The sequence below is a fragment of the Mesoplodon mirus genome, assembly GCF_964341445.2.
Source record: "Mesoplodon mirus genome assembly, chromosome: 6".
Taxonomy (NCBI): Eukaryota; Metazoa; Chordata; class Mammalia; order Artiodactyla; family Ziphiidae; genus Mesoplodon; species Mesoplodon mirus.
Window position 1 is genome coordinate 8003078 of NC_138982.1, and position 24060 is coordinate 8027137.

The following is a 24060-nucleotide window of genomic DNA, read 5'->3' on the forward strand; positions in this document are numbered from 1 at the left end:
GTAAGAGAAAACAGTAGCATCCCTACCTAACTCAGAGTTTTTAGGAGGTTCAAATGTGAAAATGCTTTGAGACTATAAAGTATTATATGATTAAGGCCTTATTATTAAGTTCTTTTTAGCTAAATCACTCTATGGACACATGCTTATTTTCATAGAGAACGTCAGCTGCCTTGAAGTTGCCCAAAATACAGTGCTTTGGAGTTCTTTACTGTGGAGCATTTGTTAAATAAATCCTTTTTCATATTATTAGAAAACTATAGGAAAAAAACAAAAATAATCAAACTCTATTCTAAAAGAGTGTGTTCTACCCATAGAATACGTTGCAGTTGAGATTACCATGTAGGGAAGATTTGAAAAAAAGAGTTACATATTGTGCTTTTCCTTCTTTCTGTGTGTGTTTTTCTTGGTGGTTCAAAGTGAAAAGAGCGAGGGCACATCTAGCCCTGCCTGATTACTGTGCTTCAATAAGGGAACACAGTTGAAGAAATGCCAAGATGGAAGTAGGAGGAATCGTGGGGGGTGGGGGCAAGGAAGAAAGAAAACAAAAGAAAGTGCGCCAGTGTGAGACGCCCCATTTCCCGGCTCAGGACTTGCTCAGTTCAGTTGTTCTGTACTTACAAATGGCTGTTACATCTAGCCTGGAGAAAACCAAGAAGGGGCGACTTGCACCAGCAAGCAGATGGTCCTTTGACAGTCAAGACCTGACCTCTTTGCTATATGCAAGCATACATATTAGGCCTTGAACCATTCATTCAAAGGGCCCTTTGTTGAGTTGATTATAAAGATAAAAGTCCAATCTCTGTGCTCTAGTGAGAGCAGGAGACCCAAAGCGTACACGTGCGTGCATACACTCAGCAGTAAAATGCAGTAGTAGATACTGGGTAGCTCTGCTCTAGGTGAGTTAAGCCAGAGGAAAGAGTATGAGAGAAGGAACATTTTGAGCAGAGACAGAGAGACAGAAAAGCATAAAGTTATGTCCAAAGAGTAGCAAGTAGTGATTTGACTAAAAGGGAATAATGGGAACTAAGCTTAAAAAGATAAGTGTAGGACCAACTAATGAAAGGCCTTGAGAGCCAGGCTGAAGTGCTGTGTTAGCCATTGAATGTTTTTGAACCTGGAAGTAATGAGTAATGCACTGTTTTGGGAAGAATTAACCGTGATCTGTGGGCCAGATGGCTGAGAGAGAGAACAGAGATCAAGAGACTGTTGTAGCTTAGGTGTTTTTTTAAAAAAGGAAAAAGCAGAAGGGGGAGGGGCTCTGATTCAAGAGAGTAATATGGAAATGAGAGGAAGAGATGGATGAGAAAGAAACTGCAGATGGCAAGATAAAAAATTGGTTATAGAAGAAGAGAGAAAATGAGGAGTCAAATGTCTTCATGATTTCAAATCTGGAAAAAATAGAAAAGTTAAGGAGGAGAACATAAGTGGTTCAGTTTGGGGCATAATGAGCTTGAACTCAGATATGTAAAATCCTCCCATGGGAAGTTCATGACCGAGATGGGTGATGGTTGTAGATAAAGAATCAAGACTTGCTTACAGCAAGTCAGGAAAGAAAGCCACGGGAGCAAGGTGTACAATAGAGGGGAAAAGTGAAGAAGGCTGGTTCTGCCACATATTAGGTGTTCGACTTTGAGTATGTCTCTTAATTTCTGTACTTCAGCTTCCTCATTTTCAAGATGAGGGTAATAAATCTAGCCCTGCCTGCTTCAGAGCAGCGTTCTGATGAATAAAAGAGATAATGGATGTGAAAGCACTTTGTACAGCACTGGGCAGCTCTTAGAGCGAAATAAAATATAAAACCCTGGAGGAAACCCATATTTATAGGTTCTGAGGAAGAAGTAACAGAGGAAGAAGCAAAGAGAGCAGAAGGTGGCCAGGATAGTGCTGGGTAAACTCAAAGACCAGAGCAGCTCCGGGAGAAGGGAGTATGGTTGTATGGTCACTGGTCCAGATAAAGGGGTCAAGGAAGGTGAGAGCTAAGAATGTCATCACCAGACTTGATGAGTAAGAGAGGGGTTTGGGGAGGGTGATCTGTGAGGAAGCCAGATGATAAGGAGTTACTGTAGTGAGTGGGTGGTGAGGAAGTGGAGGCTGTAAGGATGGGTAACAGTTTTGAGATATCTGTCTGTGAAAGGAAAGAGATAGGAAGACCATAATTTAAGGGGAGAGTTTTTCTTAGACTTGAGTGAGGTGAACAGTCTGGTCAAGAAAGCTGTAATTAAAATAGATCGAATGCTTGCTGCGTGTTTACTGCGTGCTTATTACTGCATACTGTGTGGGGACGGAGCAGTCTTAGAAAAGAGGAGGATCATCTCATCTTGTTTGGAAGAGGATGAGAACACTCATCCAGTAAACAGGCCTGTGTGGGAACGGACATGTTCAGGTGGACAGCAGTTGAGGAAGTTCCTGCCAACGGCCTTGATGTTTTTGGTAAAAATGTGAGAAGGAAGTATACGGGTGGCATTGGTATCTTGAGAAATGTGGGAAGGTCTTCAGACAGTTCCTAGCCTATGCAGCTTCCCTGAAATAGAACACTTTTACTCTGAGTCACCAAGAGATTACATATGAGCCAGAGAACCCCGTGTTGCCATAGATTGAGTTGATAAGGAAGGGTATGGAGGTAAGGTTGATTTTGATTTTTTTTTGCCACCTTATTCTTGCCATTCTGCTACTTCCATAGCTGTTTTTGTATTTATCTTTTGGGTAAAATATTACTTAGGCATTTTCCTCTGTTTATAATATACACAATCGAACATTTTAGGGATGATAGTTTTTTAAAGTTCATGTAAGAAAAAGATACTTAAAAATTTTTTTACTAAAATATTTTGTTTATAGGTAACCAGATCCAGTAGTTACACCAGAAAGTCCCAGTTTCAGGTAGAAGAGGAGGACATTGAAAAGCTGGAAATTAGGTATGTGTCTTGGGGTTTTACAGAATTGCTATGTTCTGTGCCAAAAGAAAATCCTAAATTTAACTGAACAAGGTGACTCAAGCTTAACAGAATTCTCTTTAGCAACGTAATCGATGAAACTTAGAGGAATGTGCATCTAATCTAAACCCAAATAATCTTTTCAAAATCCAATTTCTTTGCACTAATAGTTAAGGTGTATTTATTTAAAAAATAAAATGAGCTAATTTTCACCTATTTTATTCTATTTTTAGTTTTTCCCAAATTTAATTGCTCCTTAAATTTCAAAATCATAGCATAATGGATACAAAGAATATATAGAAAAGTAATTATATATTAGCCAATTTAGAAATAATTTTTTTATTCTTCTTAACATATCTGCTGTCTAACAGAAATTTCAGTGAGGTAAGAAGTCTTGTAAGATGATTCAACAGGTGCATGTGTTTGAAGTTTGTGCTATTTCCTAGGTCTTAAATATCTATGCTGTTTGGGAGGGGAAAGTTTTGTAAATGCATGTATAGTGTGGTGTTAACAGTGTGTTCATCTAAAGGGTGTATTAATCACATGTTTGGAATGATCAGGTAATGTATTTTTCTAAATCACCTATCTTTACATATTAACTGGTTTTAATTGAGAAAGAAACCGTAGTCTTGTGTTGGTTTCTTTTCTCAAAAACAAAAAAGGAACTCTGTAGTCCTTATTTTTACAGGTTAAAAGAAAGCGTAGACTTTGAAACTAAGAAACTTAAGTGCTTTCTTTTAGATTATTTAAGATAGTCACTTTCTATGCTTTTAAGTAAAAGCTACTGCAGTATTCTACTTTCTTAGTTTAGATAGTGAGGTATAAGACAATGCTAACATCTCTTGTTTTTAAGCATGTAAAATTATGTCTGGTACTTTGGCCATAAGCATCTTTGCCGCAGGCATTTTTGCCGCAGACATTTTTGCCACATGACTAATAGGCCATAAATAACTGGTTGACAGTTTGGTTTCAACTGGTTGAAATGTGTTAGCATTTCTCCTGGTTATCGACGTTATTGATAGCTTCATTGAGCGGACAGGTGACAGTGATTTGCCCCAAGGGTTGGTTTCTTATTTGGAAACAGACCACATTGGAGGAGAAAGAGGCTGAGGGCCTGAAAGGCACAGAGTCAAAGCCACATTTCACATAGAACTTCGAAGCATCCATCAGCAGACATGTGACACTATGGCAAGAACAAACAACAGTGTGGAGGCTTCAGTACAAAACTCAGAAACCAATACGCGTCCTAGAGTTTGGAAACGCATACCTCTCTTAACGAAGGAAGAAATTTTAGGAAAAAAGTGCAATGCTGAATGAGGAGACAAATCAAGAAGCAAAAACAAAAACAACGTGTGAAATACTGTGAACGAAAGACTTGGAAGATAAGCGTTTAGGTACAGCCCACAAAATAGAATCAGTATTTGCGCAGCATTGCCATGAATTTACACACATTTTGAATGTATTCAAATTTTGTATTTTGCAATAAAGTCTTTTTAATTTTGTTGTTTATTTTTTATGTTTTATGTTTGTGTCTTGCGGTACGCGGGCCTCTCACCGCTGCGGCCTCTCCCGTTGAGGAGCACAGGCTCCGGACGCGCAGGCTCAGCGGCCATGGCTCACGGGCCCAGCCGCTCCGCGGCATGTGGGGTCCTCCAGGACCGGGGCACGAACCCACGTCCCCTGCATCGGCAGGCGGACTCTCAACCACTGCGCCACCAGGGAAGCCCTATGTTTGTGTCTTTTTTAATGTCTCTCTTATTTTTTTATTTTATCTTTTATCACAGAATTGCCTTTTGACCAATTAGTTATGTGGTGAAAATGTTTGCGGCAAAAAGTGCTTGAGGCAGACGTCTGTGGCAAAGATGCTTATGGCAGAAGTACCCAGAACCGTAAATTAATGCTATAATATGAATCATAGTAATTTGAAGCTTTTTGGTCATGTGCGTTCTCTTACACATTGTTTGCAAAAAATAAAGCCAGTTTTTAAATTTTCAGGATCGACTTGTGGAACAATGGAAACCTGGTCCAAGATGTTTTCCTCGGTGAGATTAAGGTTCCTGTGAACGTGTTAAGAAATGATTCTTCTCATCAAGCCTGGTAAGAAGACAAACATTGTAGTGAACTACATAGTAGGTCATCCCCTTTCATGCACTGTATATGCAAATAAATGCTTACTTTGAGCATATTTTAAGTTTTTAATGGATAAGCCCAAAGTTATTAACATTAACTGATTTGGCCATTAATTTATTGTTGCAGAAATATAAGTACAATTATATTAGTTTTATGACTTGTCCTCTGGTACTGAGATAAAAGAACTGAATTGCCTAGGAATATTTTCCTGTTCAAAAACTTAATCTTAACTCTAAAGAAAAAATATAAAACATTTCGAACATTATGTAAGAGTTGCCCATGTGAGAAGATGCTTGATCACAAATCATCTGTAGTTCAGAAGCTTTATTAATGGGCATGGGAACTGTAGATGTTTGAAAGCAAAAGGTTTATTGTAGGGATTCAGCTGTTTACGGGATTTCACCAGTGATTTTCCTACCCCAAATCCCACTGAAATGCACCATGGATGGCTCTGAGGTTATTTTCTAAATGCCTAGGATCTAGATGTTGTTGAGCTGATCCAGTTAACACACTTTTCAGGAGCTCTTGTGGCCCAATATTGGCTACAATATTACCTTTTCATGTCACTTCTAATAGTGACATTAAACTCATGTTAATGTTCGGACATTAAACTGATGTTAGTTTCCTTAGTAGAATCAGTGTGAAACTTTTTTTTTTTTTTCTGTCTACAGCACTTAAAAGCGTGTATATCCTTTCCCTTCCAGTAGGTTGCCCAGTAGCCCTCATGCTAGACTTGGGTTTCAACTGAGTATAAACAGCATGCCTTTCTCATTTGCCTCTTAAGGCCCCCTTTTCAGGGCTCAGTTTCAGGTGCCTGGAAGAGGAGTTGAAACTCAGTGTTCAGATGTTTCTTACTGTGGACAGCAGTCTCGTTACCTTTAGGATTTTGCTTCTCCTGAGTGCCGTCAGGCATTCTTCACTCTGGACTCTGTTGTCCTCAAACAGTTCTCCCTAGTAGACTGATATTTCTTTCTATCTATCTATCTATCTGTCTATCTATCTATCCATCCATCCATCCATCCATCCATCCATCCAACCAACCATCCATCCATCCATCCATCCATCCATCCATCCAACCATCCATCCATCCATCCATCCATCCATCCTAGGTCTTAGTTGCAGCATACGGGATCTTTAATTGTGGCATGAAGAATCTTTTAGTTGTGCCATGCGGGATCTTTAGTTGCAACATGTGGGATCTAGTTCCCCTGACCAGGGATCGAACCCGGGTCCCCTGCATTAGGAGCACGGAGTCTTAGCCTTTGGACCACGAGGGAAGTCCCTAGACTGATATTTAGAGTCTCAAAAATTTTATTTTATTTTTACCTCTTGCTAATGCATATCTAAGATTTATTAGTCTTTATGGTGGCGTTTTATATGCTGTAATTTCCAAAATGTATCCATAGATGGAAACTTGGTCACTATGAAAAACTGATGAACATTTGAGGCTTGTCATTCACCCCTGCCAATCTTCTTCCACCTTCTATAAAATTAGCATACTGTTTAAAAAATATTTATTCATTTATTTATTTGGCTGCATCGGGTCTTAGTTGTGGCATGCAGGATCTTCGTTGCGGTGTGCGGGCTCTTCGTTGCACTGCACAGGCTTCTCTCTAGTTGTGGTGTGTGGGCTCCAGAGCATGCGGGCTCAGTAGTTGCGGCACATGGGCTCTCTAGTTGTGGTGCGTGGGCTTAGTTGCCCCGCTGCATGTGGGATCTTAGTGTCCCGACTAGGGATCGAACCCGCATCCGCTGCACTGGAAGGTGGATTCTTAACCACTGGACCACCAGGGAAGTCCCTAGCATACATTTTAAAATGAAAATTTCTGAACTCAGTTCATTAAGTCTTTAAAATGATATGCCTTTCCACTTGGTACAAAATAAAATGTGAGTGATTGTGCCTCCCAAGGCCCCTCAAAGTGAACTTGAAATGTGCCATTCTAGCCTTATTTTAAGTAAGAGGTCTCCAATTTGGAGGCCCTCCAAATTTGGCAAAATTTGTAGAACTACCTAGGCAGGATGTAAGAACACTAACAAACAGAAGTTAATTTTATTCCCATAGATTTATTTTTTTTTGCTAATAACATTTTAAAAGTAACCTGCCCGAAAGTATGTGTTAAAATTTATACAGCATGAAATAGAAACATCTGCTAATTCATTTATACTTCCCTGCATGTAAGGAAATATAAAAATGTGAATGCAGTTTTCTTTTAAGTCAAATTAAAACTCAGCCTCCTTTGTCAATTGTAGAGCTGCAGCATCCCCTTGTGGGGTTGATGGTAACTACTGCAGGATTTCAGGCATATTCTTTCTTCCCTTTTAAAAAATATTTCTTTCTTTCTTTCTTTCTTTTCTTCCTTCCTTCCTTCCTTCCTTCCTTTCTTTCTTCCTTCCTTCCTTCCTTCCTTTCTTGCTTGCTTGCTGTGTTGGGTCTTCGTTTCTGCACGAGGGCTTTCTCTAGTTGCGGCGAGCGGGGGCCACTCTTCATCGCAGTGCACGGGCCTCTCACTGTCGCGGCCTCTCTTGTTGTGGAGCACAGGCTCCAGACGCGCAGGCTCGGTAGTTGTGGCGCACGGGCTCTAGAGCTCAGGCTCAGTAGTTGTGGCTCATGGGCCTAGCTGCTCCGCGGCATGTGGGATCTTCCCAGACCAGGGCTCGAACCCGTGTCCCCTGCATTAGCAGGCAGATTCTCAACCACTGTGCCACCAGGGAAGCCCAGGCATATTCTTTCTAATCTTAATATTCTAGCTCATTAATGTTGATAATATCTAGTTTTAACTTTATCATATGTAGATCACAGAATTTGATTAGACTTTTTGAATATGTAGTATACTCACATGGTTCGCAGTTCAAAAGGTAAAAGTCTGTCTCCTGCCCCTGTCCCCCAGCTAACCATTTTCCCTCTTCTGAGGCAGCCACTAGTTTGAGATTGTGGAGATACTTTATGTAAGTATAGGCAAACATGGATATATCCTTCTTTCCCATTCGTTACACAAATATACACATTAAAAAATTTTTTTATTTTATGTTGGAGTATAGTTGATTAACAATGTTGTGTTAGTTTCAGGTGTACAGCAAAGTGATTCAGTTATACATATACACGTATCTATTGTTTTTCAAATTCTTTTCCCATTTAGGTTATTACAGAATATTGAGCACAGTTCCCTGTGCTATATAGTAGGTCCTTGTTGGTTATCTAGTTTAAATATAGCAGTGTGTGTACTTGTCAATCCCAAACTCCCTAACTCTCCCCCCCCCACCCTTCCCCCCTGGTAACCATAGGTTCATTCTTTAAGTCTGTGAGTCTGTTTCTGTTTTGTAAATGAGTTCATTTGTGTCTTTTTTTTTTTAAGATTCCGCATATAAGCGAAATCATATGATATTTGTCTTTCTCTGTCTGACTTAACTTCACTTAGTATGATAACCTCCACGTCCATCTGTGTTGCTACGAATGGCATTATTTCATTCTTTTTTATGGCTGAGTACTATTCCATTGTATATATGTACCACATCTTCTTTACCCATTCATCTGTCGGTGGACATTTAGGTTGCTTCCATGTCTTGACTATTGTAAACAGTGCTGCGATGAACATTGGGGTGCATGTATCCTTTTGAACCATGTTTTTCTCCGGATATATGCCCAGGAGTAGGATTGCTGGATCATCTGGTAGTTCTATTTTTAGTTTTTTAAGGAACCTCCATACTATTCTCCATAGTGGCTGTACCAATTTACATTCCCACCAACAGTGTAGGAGGGTTCCCTTTTCTCCACCCTCTCCAGCATTTATTGTTTGTAGACTTTTTGATGATGGCCATTCTCTCTGGTGTGAGGTGATAACTCGTAGTTTCGATTTGGATTTCTCTAAGAATTAGTGATGTTGAGCATCTTTTCATGTGCCTCTTGGCCATCCATATGTCTTCTTTGGAGAAATGTCTGGTGATTGGGTTTTTTTTTTTTTTGATATTGAGCTGCATGAGCTGTTTGTAAATTTCGGAAACTAATCCTTTGTCAGTCTCATCGTTTGCAAATACTTTCTTCCATTCTGTGGGTTGTCTTTTCATTTTGTTTATGGTTTCCTCTGCTGTGCAAAGGCTTTTGAGTTTAATTAGGTCCTTAATGGACACATTCTGTATCATATTCTGTACCTTACTTTCTTTCACTTTCAATTTAGTAGAACTTCAGTAAGTATTTGTTGACTTTTTATAGTGGTTAAGAGTATGGACTCCAGAACGAATCTGCCTTGGTTGAAATCCCAACTCTGTCATTAACTACCTGGGTGACCTTGGACAAGTTGTTCCACCTGCATGCCTTCGCTTTCTTTGGCTGTCAAATGGGGAGAGTACAAACAGTGCCTGCCTCCCAAAGTTGTTAGGGGGTGAATTGGTTTCATGTAAAGTAAGTTACAAGTGGGTGTAGCTCAGGCTCTCATCATGACAGTTATTGCCGCTGTCATCACCATTATTCCACATCAGTACATATAGAATTTCTGCATCTTTTTTTGTTTTGGTACCAGTATTCCATTGGTTTGTAATGGTATAAATAAAGAGAACCTCAGTGATCATCTAGTTCAGTCTCATTTCACCAGTTACATCAGTGTCAGAGAACTGAACATGTGCAAAGCCTTTGTGTGACTGTACACACTGGTACAGTCATTTCCTCCTAAATGATCCAAAATGAACATTAAGAAAATAGATGCAAACATCCTTTCATGTTATGATTTAAAATTTTGAAAGTAAGGTTCAAGTAGTAAATAAAACACATGGTTGTAGTTTTTTTCAATTTAAGCACTTTATACACATTTAAAACTAGGTTAATATTTACTTTAAGATGAGTTGGCTTTCTGGTTTGCTAATTTTGGCACCTATCTTTAATCTCCTATCTTTAGTAAAAAATCTGTTGATAATGATTATCTTTCTGGAACCTGAAATAACATTTAAGTATTAGTAAAGGTGCCTCTGAACAGTTATTTTCCAGATTAGGCAGCATTATACACAAATAATTGTAGTTTTTGCCTGCCTACCTCAATTTTAATTATACACACCTTGTTAAAATTTTTCAAATGCTGATTTTTTTTCTGTTGAGGGGCTGTCAAAACTGCTGACTCTTGAGAACATTAGGATTGCTTTTTTGTCTAAATATGAATAAAAAAATACATGTGAGCAACTGAGTGCCACTTTCAGTTGATAACTTCTCTTTGTTTCCTGTTCCTTATTCTTTCACACTGAAACACTTCATTCAAACACTGAAGAAAATATATTTGAGGTGTTTTTTTTGTTTTTTGTTGGTTTTTTTTTTGTATCCCTAGACCTCAGACACACCAGATATCCCCTACTTAACAAATCTTCAGGTTTTTCTTTTTCTTTTTTTTTTTTTGCGGTACATGGGCCTCTCACTGTTGTGGCCTCTTCCATCGCGGAGCACAGGCTCCGGACGCGCAGGCTCAGCGGCCATGGCTCATGGGCCCAGCCGCTCCGCGGCACGTGGGATCTTCCCGGACCGGGGCACGAACCCATGTCCCCTGCATCGGCAGGCGGACTCTTAACCACTGAGCCACCAGGGAAGCCCGAGGTTTTTCTTTTTAGCTCTAATTCATACAAGATTGCTTAATTCACCAGGGCTCCTTTAGATTGTTTAAATTGAGATTTTTGTAACAGTGTTTTAAAATAATAAATTACATGTACATAATTATATAAATAATGACATTATGTATAGTTATTTTACATATATATGTTTTTTAACTTTTACTTGCATTTATTTTTTTACAGCATTTATTCCCAGGCCATAAGTTTTTGTTTCTTCAGTTTCTTCTGGGATATCTTTTTCTTCTGTGCAACCTCCTCTTCTGGTTTAGGAACAATCTGTTTTTTTTCAGTGAGGATCATCTCATTGTGGCAGGGAGAGCTCATGTATGGGTTGATCCTACCATGGGCTCTATAAATCCTGTGCCGTATCTTGGGAGGGCTTTGTTCACCTGGATGTGCTCAATGACCAGAGAATCTACATCTAAGCCCTTAAGTTCAGCGTTACTCTCTGCGTTTTTGAGCATGTGCAGTAAAAATTCAGCACTCCTTTTGGGCCTCCAACCCTGTGTCCAGCCCCACTGTTTGGCCTGGGGCACACCTACGAACTCCACCATTGTAATGATGGAATGGCACACATTGCTTCTGTAAAGTGACATCCTTCAGATACTCGGTGGCTTTTCAGATATGCATACACTTAATGGCCTGGGCAGTTTCACGAGTGTTCTTAAAGTGAACACGAAGATTTGAACCTCTTGATTTGCCTGATTTTTTGTGGTTTTCTGGGTCAAGTGAATAACGAACCATTTTTAGAGGTTACCTCAGGCCGTTTACCGGAAAAGCTATTTAATATATTTTAAGTGGTAACAGTTATATGTATATAAATGTTTTATAAATAACATTTACTGTGTACAAGGCACTATTCTAAGTGCTTTACTTATATAACCTCCTTAGGGATTAAATCAGTTAGGTACTATTATTACCCCTTATTTAAGAGGTAAGGAAACAAGCACAGAGAGATTGAGCAGTTTTCCCAAGGTCATACAGCTGTGATTTGGACCAAACTCTTTGACTGCAAAGTTTGTGCTCTTAACCAGTGTACCATAATAAATTTGTACTTTGGCATAAATATTTTTGAATATATTTAAAACTCAAAAATATTCTGTTTTAAGCTGTCAGCAAAGATTTGAGTGTCCCTTGCTTATAAAATATTATTAAAAAGAAAATTGAGTGAGTGGTCCCTTCTCATTTAAAAAAATGATCTTTTCAAGGAATGGGGAGGACAGTTTTGAAATTCTGTATTTTGTTCAAGTAGACATGGGTGAAGTATTTTGTCCATAGGAATTTCTTATCCTGCCAAAGGAACCCAAGGAGACAGGTTTAAAAAGAGTGGCAGGAGCAAGCCCTCTGGAGTTCCTGAGCGTCCTAGAACAGTGTATGCATAAAAACGAATAACTGGCATAACATTGCCCAAATCCCTCTGCAAAGAATGTGCCGTGTTAGGACTGTAGACCTGTTTTGCAGGTATTTTGTAGTTTTATGGGAGTACCAGAGGGATAAAGCATATTCCTTCCCCCAGTAATTCAGAGATAAGGGAATTAGAGATGCCCTCTGAGTATAATTTCCATAGAACAAACCAAAACAGAGTCTGTAACCTGACTAGAGTATGAGGACACTGTTTAGGATGGGTAGGCGCAGTCCCTGGGAGGCTGGGTTTTAACTGTAACACAAGTAATTTTATCCTTCCATATACAGAAAACATAAGTTAAAATAGATGGGGCAGGGCCTCCCTGGTGGCGCAGTGGTTGAGAGTCCGCCTGCCGATGCAGGGGATACGGGTTCGTGCCCCGGTCTGGGAGGATCCCATATGCCGCGGAGCGGCTGGGCCCGTGAGCCATGGCCGCTGGGCCTGCGCATCCGGAGCCTGTGCTCCGCAACGGGGGAGGCCACAACAGTGAGAGGCCCGCATACCGCAAAAAAAAAAAAAAAAAAAAAAAAATAGATGGGGCAGAATAAAAATGTGTCCCAAAGAGGCCAACATGGGTGGCTGCTGCCCATTCAAGCACAGTCGAGCGGTAAGGGGATTCTGTTCTAGAAGTATTGTTCTTTCCTTGGCAAAATTGTCTTAGCTGAGAGATTCTTCAGATTTCCTTAGATCTCTGTGTTGTGTCTCTGTACTCACCACAGCACCTTCTGATAAATAATTTGGCTTTCCAAATAGCTTACCAATAGGTAAAAAATGTACTGATCAAACATAAACAATTGTATTAACAGGTAAAAAAAGGTATTAGTTGAAGTAGGAGATGTAGATGAAACACTATGGGAAATGGTGATAATTGTTGAAGCCAAGTGATAAGTGCATGGGGGTGATGGTGAAGGTGTTGCTTACTAATATTATCACCCTTCTCCCTACTTTTGTGAATTAACATTTCCATAATAAAATGTATTAGTCACAAAAAAGTGTGGGTCTCTTTGCCATTTGACTGTTGTACAGTCTTTCCTCGGTATCCATGGGGGATTACTTCCAGGAACCATGAAGTTCAAACCCATGTTGTTCAAGGGTCAACAGTATTTCTTTTCATAAATTTAGTAATTGGCCTTCTGTTTTAAATATATTAGTCTCTGTGCTCAATCATTGCAATTCAAGTTCACTTTGAGATGTGCTGTTAAAACTAGGTATCTGAGTCTGCAAAGCTACAGAACATACACTGCATTGTTGGAAATTGACCATAGTGATGCCCACATCAGGATGCTTGGGGATCAGCCAGCTAGACTTCCCTTAGAGGCACTTCAGAGTCATCTTTGCTAATAGGCTTATTTCCAGTTATTTCCATAGGCAAATTCTTTAAATCATTATTTCTCAAATCAGAGACTAGAAGTTCTGAAGGTTGGTCTTCTGAGACAAGAATTCCTGTTTTGTGGGTAGTGATACAATTTCTGTATAATTTCTTCTCCTTACATTACCATTCCTTCATCTTTTAAATTTTTCTTGGTTAATTCTCTAGTTCTCTTTTATATCTTTATCATATCTTTCTGAAAGCTAGAATTCTATTAAAACCCCCCTCTCTTCTATTTTTAAACAAGTTAGTCTGTTAGGGGAAGACATCAAAAGTAAATATCAAAACTACTGACTCCTTTATAAAAAGCATTCTAGCTCATGAGTGAAGGAGGGATGATAGAATTATAGTTATCATTTTGCAACCTGTGCAGATTAATGACTCTCGGCAGTGGTCATCAGTGATTGCTAATATCACAAAAAGAGAGAACAGTCAGACATTAGTGCCTCTTGGTGGGACTACACAACACTCTAAATGAAATGTTCTTGCCAGAATATGAAATCGGAATCTAACCAAGCTCCTAGATCTATCTACAATACTACAGGAAATACAGAGGAGACAAAAGAACATGTTAAATGACATCATGGAGATAGAGTTAACAGAGTCCCAAGTCTGGAAAACTGTCTAGATAAATTACCTGATTTCTTAGTGGTTAGAGGGAATCTATAGGTTAAAAGAAACTTAAGCTATCAACCAATTACAATCTCTAAAACTTGGATTTGAATAGAATATAGAAAACTGTTAAGTTTGGGAGAATTTGCATACTGACGGGATAGCAATGATTTTTAAAAGTTTATATATATATTTATAGTTATATAGTTATATGTACTTAAATATTTATAGATGAAATTATAAAACACCTGGAAATTGTTTTAAAATAATGCAGGAGTGGGATGGGAGGACTGAGTAGAGAGATGGCTAAAACAAGAATAGCCTTGAGTTGATAATTATTGAAGTTAGGTGATGGTACATGGGAGTTCAGTATGCTACTCTTTTTACTTTTGTATGTATTTTTAAATTTCCATGACAGAAAGTCTTTAGAAATAACTTAGATTTCTGGTTTTGGTCCTATAAACTTCTCTTGATTTTTAAACACTTCTCTTCCTTGGAATATTTAAAGCTGCCTCTATTTTTTACATATATATTTTTTGCCTTTTACTTACCTCAAAAAATTCATGTAAATCTGATTGTTGCAAATAAAAACATTTTCAATATATTTGCACTGTGAATCCTTTAATAATATAAAAATCCTTTATAAACCTTCAATCACTAACTTTTAAAAAATAAGTTCAGGGCTTCCCTGGTGGCGCAGTGGTTGAGAGTCCACCTGCCGATGCAGGGGACGCGGGTTCGTGCCCCGGTCCGGGAAGATCCCACATGCCGCGGAGCGACTGGGCCCATGAGCCATGGCCGCTGGGCCTGCGTGTCCGGAGCCTGTGCTCCACAACGGGAGAGGCCACAACAGTGAGAGGCCTGCGTATCACAAAAAAAAAAAAAAAAAAGTTCAAATTTTTACAATGTAGGATTTACTTTAAAATGAGATCACTTATACCTTCTTGTAGTATGTCTTATCTATTTCAACCAAATGTGTCTTTCTTAAATTTAGTTGGTAAAGAGTTATTTTTGATAATGTGTTAGATTTTGTGTTTTATTTTTTATTATTTTTTTCCTAACCTGCAAGCTAATCAGACTCTTATTCAGTCCTTTCGAGATCTTGATTTTTGTATTATCTATACTTTTTTTTCCTGGATTAAAATCTACTTTTAGCTTTCTAGTTCAATAGACAGCCACTATTAAGCCTCTGAAAATGAATACTCTGCTATTTAATGAATTATCCTAACATTAAATATTAAGTTGACTTTTTTGATTTAGTTTTTTGATAGCTTAGCTGTTTGTTTACCTCACCAACTTTGATGCCCATTACCATTGCATAGAATTGATTCTATTTTTACTTTAGGTACTTGCTACAACCAAGAGACAACGGAAACAAGTCATCTAAAACTGATGACCTGGGATCCCTTCGATTAAATATATGTTATACAGAAGACTGTGTGCTTCCTTCAGAGTACTATGGTCCTTTGAAAACTTTGCTGCTAAAATCACCAGATGTTCAGGTACTTTAAAAATCTTGTGTGTTAACTTAATATGGAAAGGCTAAAATAATTCTGTAAATGATGAGGAAAAGATTTCAGAGTATCAGGTTTTATTAAAACTATGTATACGTGTATATATATATACACACACAGAGACACTCTGTATGTATGTGTGTATATATATATATAAATATATATTCTGAACCAGAGTACTGTATACCAATATCTGCTCCAAATTTCATCTCTGATAAAAATCTAGAATATTAAATATTATTCTATACAACAGTTACCATTAATGAACATATTTGAATTACTTTTTAAAGGCTAATGATTGAATATTTAATCATGCTTCTTTGATTTTGTGCTTGTTTTCTACCTTTCTGTATTCTAGCCAATATCTGCCTCAGCTGCTTACATTTTGGGTGAAATATGTCGAGATAAAAATGATGCTGTTTTGCCCCTTGTACGACTGCTGCTCCACCATGATAAACTTGTTCCTTTTGCCACTGCAGTAGCTGAATTAGACTTGAAGGATACACAGTAAGAGTTATATTTTACTAAATGTTAATTATGTGCTGTTGAAATTGGACCTTAATTTGCCAAATTGTTTTTTTTTAAGTATTTCTTTTTTTAATTATTTTTTATAAATTTATTTATTTATTTATTTTGGCTGTGTTGGGTGTTCGTTGCAGCGCGCGGGCTTTCTCTAGTTGCAGAGAGCGGGGGCTACTCTTCGTTGCAGTGTGCGGGCTTCTCACTGCAGTGGCCTCTCTTGTTGTGGAGCACGGGCTGTAGGCGCGTGGGCTTCCGTAGTTGAGGCACATGGGCTCAGTAGTTGTGGCTCACGGGATCTAGAGCACAGGCTCAGCAGTTGTGGCGCATGGGCTTAGTTGCTCCGTGGCATGTGGGATCTTCCCAGACCAGGGCTCGAACCCGTGTCCCCTGCATTGGCAGGCAGATTCACAACCACTGCGCCACCAGGGAAGCCCCCCAAATTGTTTTTGTAACCTCAGTTCTCTTGTATTGACCAGCCGTTCTGTATAGAGGTCGTAAAAGAACTGCTTAGCAAGTAATAAAAGGCAGGTCTTTAAGATAGCAAGCAGTATCCACCAACAGTAAAGTTAACAATTAAAAGATTTTTTTCACTCATTGTTAAAATTTCCTGTTATTAATCTTTGCTTCTTTATTGTTGTAATGAGTCACATGTCACAAATAAAACACCAGGACAGAAGGGTTTTTTCCCCCTTATCCATTATGTAGCACCCTTATATGCCCATGTGTGACATTAAAAGCAATCAGATGGCTTCCTGTTCCTGTCATAGTCTAACACTTGTTTTAGACACACACTACTTTTGTAGTTCAAATATAGGTTACTTTTTTTTCCTAACTTATTTTTTTATGTTTTTGGTAAGTTTGAAAATCCTAATTGTAGCAGGTTGGTAAAAATTACTAAAATTGTTTATATGACCAAAGTCAAATACCTCATTATTGATTTTACAGCCTTTGTTTATTACACTTGATTTCACCTTATTTCTATTTGTATTTCAGAGATGCAAACACAATTTTTAGAGGAAATTCCTTGGCTACCCGATGTCTGGATGAGATGATGAAAATAGTGGGAAGGCACTACCTGAAAGTAACATTAAAACCTATTCTAGATGAGGTACAGAATATAACCTCTGATACTAATAGTTTGTCCTTATTATAGCATCTCTTTCATCAAGTTATCTACTGATGGGGATGATATATCCATTCACACATTAGTGAAAGAACACAGGTGAACACTTTAGAAGTAAAATAAATGATTTACTTTTCCATCAATGGATTTTTACTTAAAGGGCACATTGTAGTATACTCTACATAATTATTTCTTTGTTATAGGGTTTATTTTAGCTGGAGTTTCAAATATATGAGAAATGTTTTTTGATACAGTTCTTTAGGCATATTGTATACATTATCTCTGGATGGGGGTTTTAAACTTTGTTACAGTTTTAATTTTTATAATTGTATGATCAGAAAAATAATAGTTATTTTCATTTTGCCCCATTATTTAGAGCATTAGATGAAAAATTGATCTATTTTCCAGATATGTGAATCCTCAAAATCCTGTGAAATTGATCCTATTAAATTGAAAGAGGGAGATAATGTAGAAAATAATAAGGTAAGTCTTCGCTGTCTTTATAACTGCATTAAAATTGGTCTTAATGGTATACCTGTCTCCCACTTATGTTGTAGTAATGTTATTTGGAGGAGAGCAGTGCTTTTCATTTGCATGATGCCCATACTATTAGCAGCATTTCCTGTGTCTAGTTTTTAGAATGTTATTTCCCTCATTTCTCTTTGGATCATTTTATTCTCTGCTGCTTCTTATGAATTTTATTCCATACATTCACCTCTTATATCTAACTAGTCTAAATCTAATTCACTAAATGAGTTCAGGATGCAATTGTCCTTTAGCTGAGTGTGTTTAGAGAAGGGAAGCAAAGCTTTAGAATACTAGATGGTGACTGCCTAATATATCTCATTTTCGCTGAATTTTTTTCCATAAAGGCTATTGAAGATGCATAAAAGTCAAAATCTTAATGTTTACCTTTTTAAATCCTACAGGAGAATCTGCGCTACTATGTAGACAAGTTATTCAGTACAATTGTAAAATCAAGTATGAGTTGCCCCACTGTAATGTGTGATATCTTTTATTCTCTAAGGCAAATGGCCACTCAAAGATTTCCTAGTAAGTGCCTTGTTTTACTAAAATACGCCATTTTTTTTCTATACTTGATTTTTCTGTAGATTTGTTATCTATTTGGTTTATGTGAATGTGTTTATGGTTTGTTAAGTATAGTCTTCTTTCATTTTTCAAAATAGTTCTAGCTTTTTAATGAAACATCTGATTTAATTTTCTTGTAATCTCTAAACAGAATACTCTTGTTTATTTCAATATAATAGCAACTTTATACAAGCAAATCAAAATCAACACTAATTTTAAGAAAGGCAGAAATTTAGAACCATAACAGTATATAAGTAAATATTTATACCAGCTGCTTACGAGACTGTTAAATATGATAAACAAAAACAGCTTTGTTATTTGTACCAACTACCTTTTCCACTTGCATGCACTCAAAATAGTGAGAATTTTTAAGTTCTGTACAACTGACTAGATTTGACAGTTTGAGAATGCTAAGGTCTTAGTGATGAGAGGTTTTTGCAAAAATGGTTTTAGACATTAGAAACATCTCTGTTGCAATATACATAGAATTTTGAGGTAACATATATCAATATCTGGCATGCTTTAATTTTGCAAGAACACCTGTGTCAAGGCTTTGCTTAGAAACATTTCAGTTAAATTAACAGCTGCTATCTCTGATTGTCAGTACTTGGAATTATTCTAATTATATGCATCTCTGATAAGTAAATAAACTTACTATGGCTGTCTTTCCAGATCTGCCTGTAATGGGGGGGGAGGGTAAGGAGGTAAGGCAGCTGCTTAAATTATCAGTCTTATCCAGCCGTGTGAAACTGTAAGTTTATTTCTGTAACCATCTGAAGAGATTTTGCTATTTTATCATATTTTTTTAAGTGTTGTGTGCACACAGGTGTGTGCAGTTATCTGCTGCTCCACTAAATTACCCAAAGCTAAAGTGGGGTTGAGTTGTCTAACTAACATGTAGATAAATTCAGCCCTAGATGTCTTTGCTAATTATAGTAAAAATATAAACAGTTAACTTGAAATAAGCATACTAAATCTAGACTTTGTAATGAAAATAAGGGGAGCAGAGACATTAAAGTATGGAAAGATGAAATGCTGACTGAAGTTATATATATATATATATATATATTTTTTTTTTTTTGCCGTACGCGGGCCTCTCACTGTTGTGGCCTCTCCCGTTGCGGAGCACAGGCTCCGATGCGCAGGCTCAGCGGCCACGGCTCACGGGCCCAGCTGCTCCGCGGCATGTGGGATCCTCCCGGACCGGAGCATGAACCCGTGTCCCCTGCATCGGCAGGTGGACTCCCAACCACTGTGCCACCAGGGAAGCCCTGAAATTATATTTTTAAATAATGTGTTAGATCATAATAACCACATTGAGGACTTAGTGAACAGGCACAGTGCTAGCCTCACTATCTCCTCTCTCTCACCTACACAACACCACATGAGACAGGTACTGCTCCCCTGCAGTAGTTAATGAAACTGAGGTTTAGGGAAGTCAAGTAATTTGCCCAAGGTCCGTGACATGGCCAGCAGGCGAGCAGGGTCTCACACCTGGGCCCGGCCCACTCCAAAGCATGCTACTGCTCACCGTGCTCTACACTACCCAGTGAATTTGGCCTTCAGTATGCATCAGCTGTTTCATTCTTGTTTATGTGAATAATCTAAAACACATCGTATGATTTTTTAATAAATGCAAACATATTTCCTTAACTATCTTTTTGTTGGCCTTAGATATTCTCAGTAGACTCCAGTAGCGATAGTTCTGTTCTCATAAAGTATTTTCATTATTTTCTCATTTGTTCTTACTGCCCTGGGAAGATGGGTGGGGAGTGGGGAGGCAGTCATGGGAAGCAAGTGTTACTAAAGAACTCCACATTAAATGACTTGTGGGTGACCACCTGCTGAGTGACTTAGAAGAGTTAAAACTCAGACCAAATGCAGACATTGTTTCCCTCACCTGCTTCTCTACCATCTGATTGATTGTTAAGTGTTGACTCCAGTCAGCAACAAAAGCTTAGCTGAATGATCAAAGCCACAAGTTGTCTTCAGTTCATCTGCATTTTTGTAGGGAATATTGGTAGCTTTTTTAAAGTAAAGGTTTCTGTCTAATTGTTTTTATTACATAACCTTTGATATTGTCAAGGTTTTTGAGGGGAAAATTGAAACAGTATCCCAAAACTGAAGACAATCACCTCTCTTAGTCTTAGGGGACTCAGAATTACCACTAGGTAGTGCTAGATACTACCTTTATTTTCGTTGTTGTAATTTCGGGAGTCTCTTCTTGCAGATGAGGAAAGAGGTATTTTTCCAAATTAAAGTATTTCTGACAACCTAGCAGCTTTGTCTTTCACTTTCTTTATTATTTCAGATTTTTTTTAGTCATAGGATTTTTTTCCTTTGATTTAGTCATAACCATTACTATCATTTCATCAACTCAGTTCTTACTATACAAATTATATTTATCTCCTATTTAATTTACATGTTTTTCCAATATTTTTTACCTGGTCATCTGTTTTTTAATTCAGTGTTTTTGTGCATGACATTTCACCATTTTTTTCCTGCAGATGACCCTCATGTTCAGTATTCTGCAGTGAGCAGCTTTGTGTTTCTTCGTTTCTTTGCTGTAGCGGTAGTATCACCTCATACTTTTCATTTGCGACCTCATCATCCAGTAAGTGTTGTTCTTCTCAAAGCTTTATTCCATTTTAATTTATTTTTATTAAAATAAGAAAAGATAAAATAACAGGCAAGTTTCACTTGGCTATGTTTTCTTATAACAGATAATTAAATTTACTGGGCATTTTTCTTAGCCATTTCATTCTTTCAGAGAAGGCGGAAAATTCTATTTTTTTGTTATTGTTAAAAGATATGCACGTGGATAATAATACTGTGTTGGTAATAGCTGCAGCTTGGTGATGGGTACAAAGAAGATTCATCATCTTCTCCCTCTGCTGTTCTGTATGTTTGTAAATTTCTGTAATACAGGGATGTCTTTTTTGTTCTTTCATTAGTTATAGGTTTAGTTTGATCTTGCAGATATCTTTAAATCTCACAGAAATTTGAAGAGGCTCATTTCTGAAAGGTGTAGAAACTTTCATTGGAATGTAATTTGTTTGGTATCTCCATAGTTTTACTTTTTATTCACCTGAGATGATGATATAAATATAGGAGATTTAAAACTTAAGGCATATAATCTGTCTGTTCTGAAGTCGTATTTAGTTACTTAAATCTGAATCTGCACTGCATAGATGTACATGTTTCTTAACATTTTAAACTTCCTTATTTTTGCTGTTTCTTTCTCCTTCTCCTACAGTGTATTATTGCTAATTCTTTAACCTTTTATGTTCCAAACATTTTATAATCTTATCTAGTTGTTTTTGTTGCTGATTTTTATAACAAATGGTAATAATAAAAGCCAACATTTATGTAGTCCTTGCTCTGCACTAGGCCTTCTTCTAAGTACTTCATATGTTCTAACTTACTCAGTCCTCCCAGTAACCCTGTGAGGAAAATTCTGTTCTCATCTTTATTTATAGATAAGCAAACCACAATTCAAGGACTTCTCCAGGGTCACACAGCTAATTATGATTTGATCTCACTCAATTTGAACTGGTTAAGAAAGTTCACTGACTGACCCACTCAGTCTTCCCAGGCTGTGGGCTTACCCGTGTTCCTTCCTTCCTGCCTCTTCGGCAGCCAGGCGTTTGAGCACCTGCAGTGTATCAGGTGCTGTGCTCAGCACTGGAGATGCAGTGATGAGGGAGAGACACTCCCTGCCCTTAGGAGACTCACTAATACAGCGTAGGGAAGACACACAGGGTTTGGAGTTAAACTGGGCTCTGCAGCCAATGCTTCTCTGGACAGCTACACGTCGGCCACTTTCTTAACTTTGAGAACTGAGTAAAACCATGCTGCTGTGGCAGCAACGCACACTTTCTTGTCAAAGAACAAATGGTCTCTGAGTAGCTACAGCGGAGGGTTGGGCCAGTGCCTTCTGTTCACAGGGCTGTCCTTTCTGTGGCTATGTTACTGAAGCTGGACAGAGCTGTGGGGCATCAAAAGCTTGATGACATTCTGGACATAAACAGAACTCCTACCTCTGAGCTTGTGACCCTGCCTTATATTCAGACTTGAATTTGCATATCCCTGTAACGGATGTTACGATAAAGTCCTTCTAACCACAGACTCTGTACTTGAAGTCACCTTTCCAATCAGTATGTCAGAAGGATTGCTTCAAACTGTCATATAACTTTACTGTTTGCTTTTAAGTGAGCCTTTCATTCTAACTGGGGAAATAAGGCAAATATATAAGACACATAATCTAAAGCTACATACCTAAATCTAAAACTAGCACCTGATTAGTACCAAGTAAGGAGTATAGACAATCCATACTATAGAAATTGAGAGCAAGGAATGATCCCAGTGACCTGAGGGTGATGACATTGTCAGGACTAGTATTGAAAGTTACAGAGTGGTTGAGGAGGAGAACCAATTAAAGGTTGTTAGATTTTACATTTATAAGTTCTTTGAATTTTGAGAATATTAGTAGAGTAGAAAAGAAGAAAATCCAATTGCAGCAGATTAAGGAATAAGTAGGTGAATGCAGTTTTACCTAGGAAATATATCAAAAGTGAGCTTGCCCTGCTGCTAAAAGACATGGGCAAATTCAAGCATGTACATGTGTGTGTGCATATACACATGAATAAATACTTCTTTTGAAAAACACTAATTTTAAAATACGGGTTATAGGAACATTGACATGGTAGACCATTCTTTTGAGAAGTTTCACAGTGAAGAAGAAAGATTGAACTTTCCTTCTCATCCTGTCCCCTGGTCTCTCACTGATATCTCCTTCCAAGACTCAGCCAAGGCAGACTTCTCTAACCCTTCAGTCTGGGTTAGGCTCCTCTCTTATATGTGCCTGTAGCACCCTGGGGCTTTCTCTGTCATGGCACTTGTCATACTGTTCTATAATCATCTATTTATTGTCTCTGCATGTGGACTGTCAATACCTTAACAGCAAGGGCTGGATCTTTTTCAAATTTGTGTATCCCAAGCACATGGCACAATTTCTAGGACAAGTAGGTGCTCAGTAAATGTTTGATAGGTGAAAGATGGTCGCTCAGAGAGAGAGAGCTCATCAAATGATGTCTTTTCCAAAAATGGGAAAAGCTATGTGTGGTTTAAATAGAGGAGAAGAGACCAACAGAAAGGGAGAAATTAAAGACAGAAGGGGCCTTATTAATACGTCAATATACTGGATGATTCAGAAAGAGTGTCTTTAAAAGAAAAAGTGATAGGATAAACTTGCCGGGGGAAAGAACAGTTTCTCCTTTGAAGTATTATGGTGAATCCTATGAAATTGTTTTGGTTTGTTTTTTTTGTAGATCAAAAATAGTCAACAGCAATTTCACATGGTTCAACTTAATAGAAGGAAAAAAGGATAGGATATGTTGTTTTGGGGTGACAGAGTCAACGTTTCAGTTCAATTTAATAAATGTAATATACCATCTACTATATGCTAATGCTAGTCTGTGTACTAGGTGCCAGATGACTAAGGTCCTGGGCATCTATGAAAAATTATGATGGCAGATAGTAGCAGAGTGAAAATTTAGAACAGCTTCTTTGTAGAGTACACTAGGGAATCAGCAGTAACTAAATGATATGATTGTCAAATAGTAGTGAGGGCCATATTGGTGTAAACAAACCTCTGACATGCAGAAATTATGCAAAATATGGTTTGCTCACTTTTTCCAGTTCAGGAAAATAATGAGCTAAAACATTGATTTCAAAACCACATTTGAACAGGGAAGTCTTGATGAAATTCAGTTCAAATTCAG

General features: G+C 38.0%; 1 protein-coding gene and 1 pseudogene across 4 annotated transcripts in view; one reads left to right on the forward strand and one right to left on the reverse strand.

The window, feature by feature from the left end:
* RASA2 (RAS p21 protein activator 2) overlaps positions 1-24060 on the forward strand; it is a gene marked incomplete at its 3' end in the record, with an annotated part of 119401 nt that overhangs the window by 66527 nt on the left and 28814 nt on the right. For all 3 annotated transcript variants that reach the window (XM_082624395.1, XM_082624396.1, XM_082624397.1), the window contains exons 8-15: positions 2836-2912; positions 4926-5027; positions 15375-15531; positions 15902-16050; positions 17059-17173; positions 17597-17671; positions 18118-18241; positions 20785-20891. In XM_082624395.1, coding sequence (XP_082480521.1) covers positions 2836-2912; positions 4926-5027; positions 15375-15531; positions 15902-16050; positions 17059-17173; positions 17597-17671; positions 18118-18241; positions 20785-20891 — 906 coding nt within the window. The remainder of the gene's footprint in view (positions 1-2835; positions 2913-4925; positions 5028-15374; positions 15532-15901; positions 16051-17058; positions 17174-17596; positions 17672-18117; positions 18242-20784; positions 20892-24060) is intronic.
* On the reverse strand, positions 10830-11480 carry LOC309806050 (large ribosomal subunit protein uL22-like; annotated as a pseudogene). The gene has a single exon. The product of its transcript is annotated as a large ribosomal subunit protein uL22-like (transcript).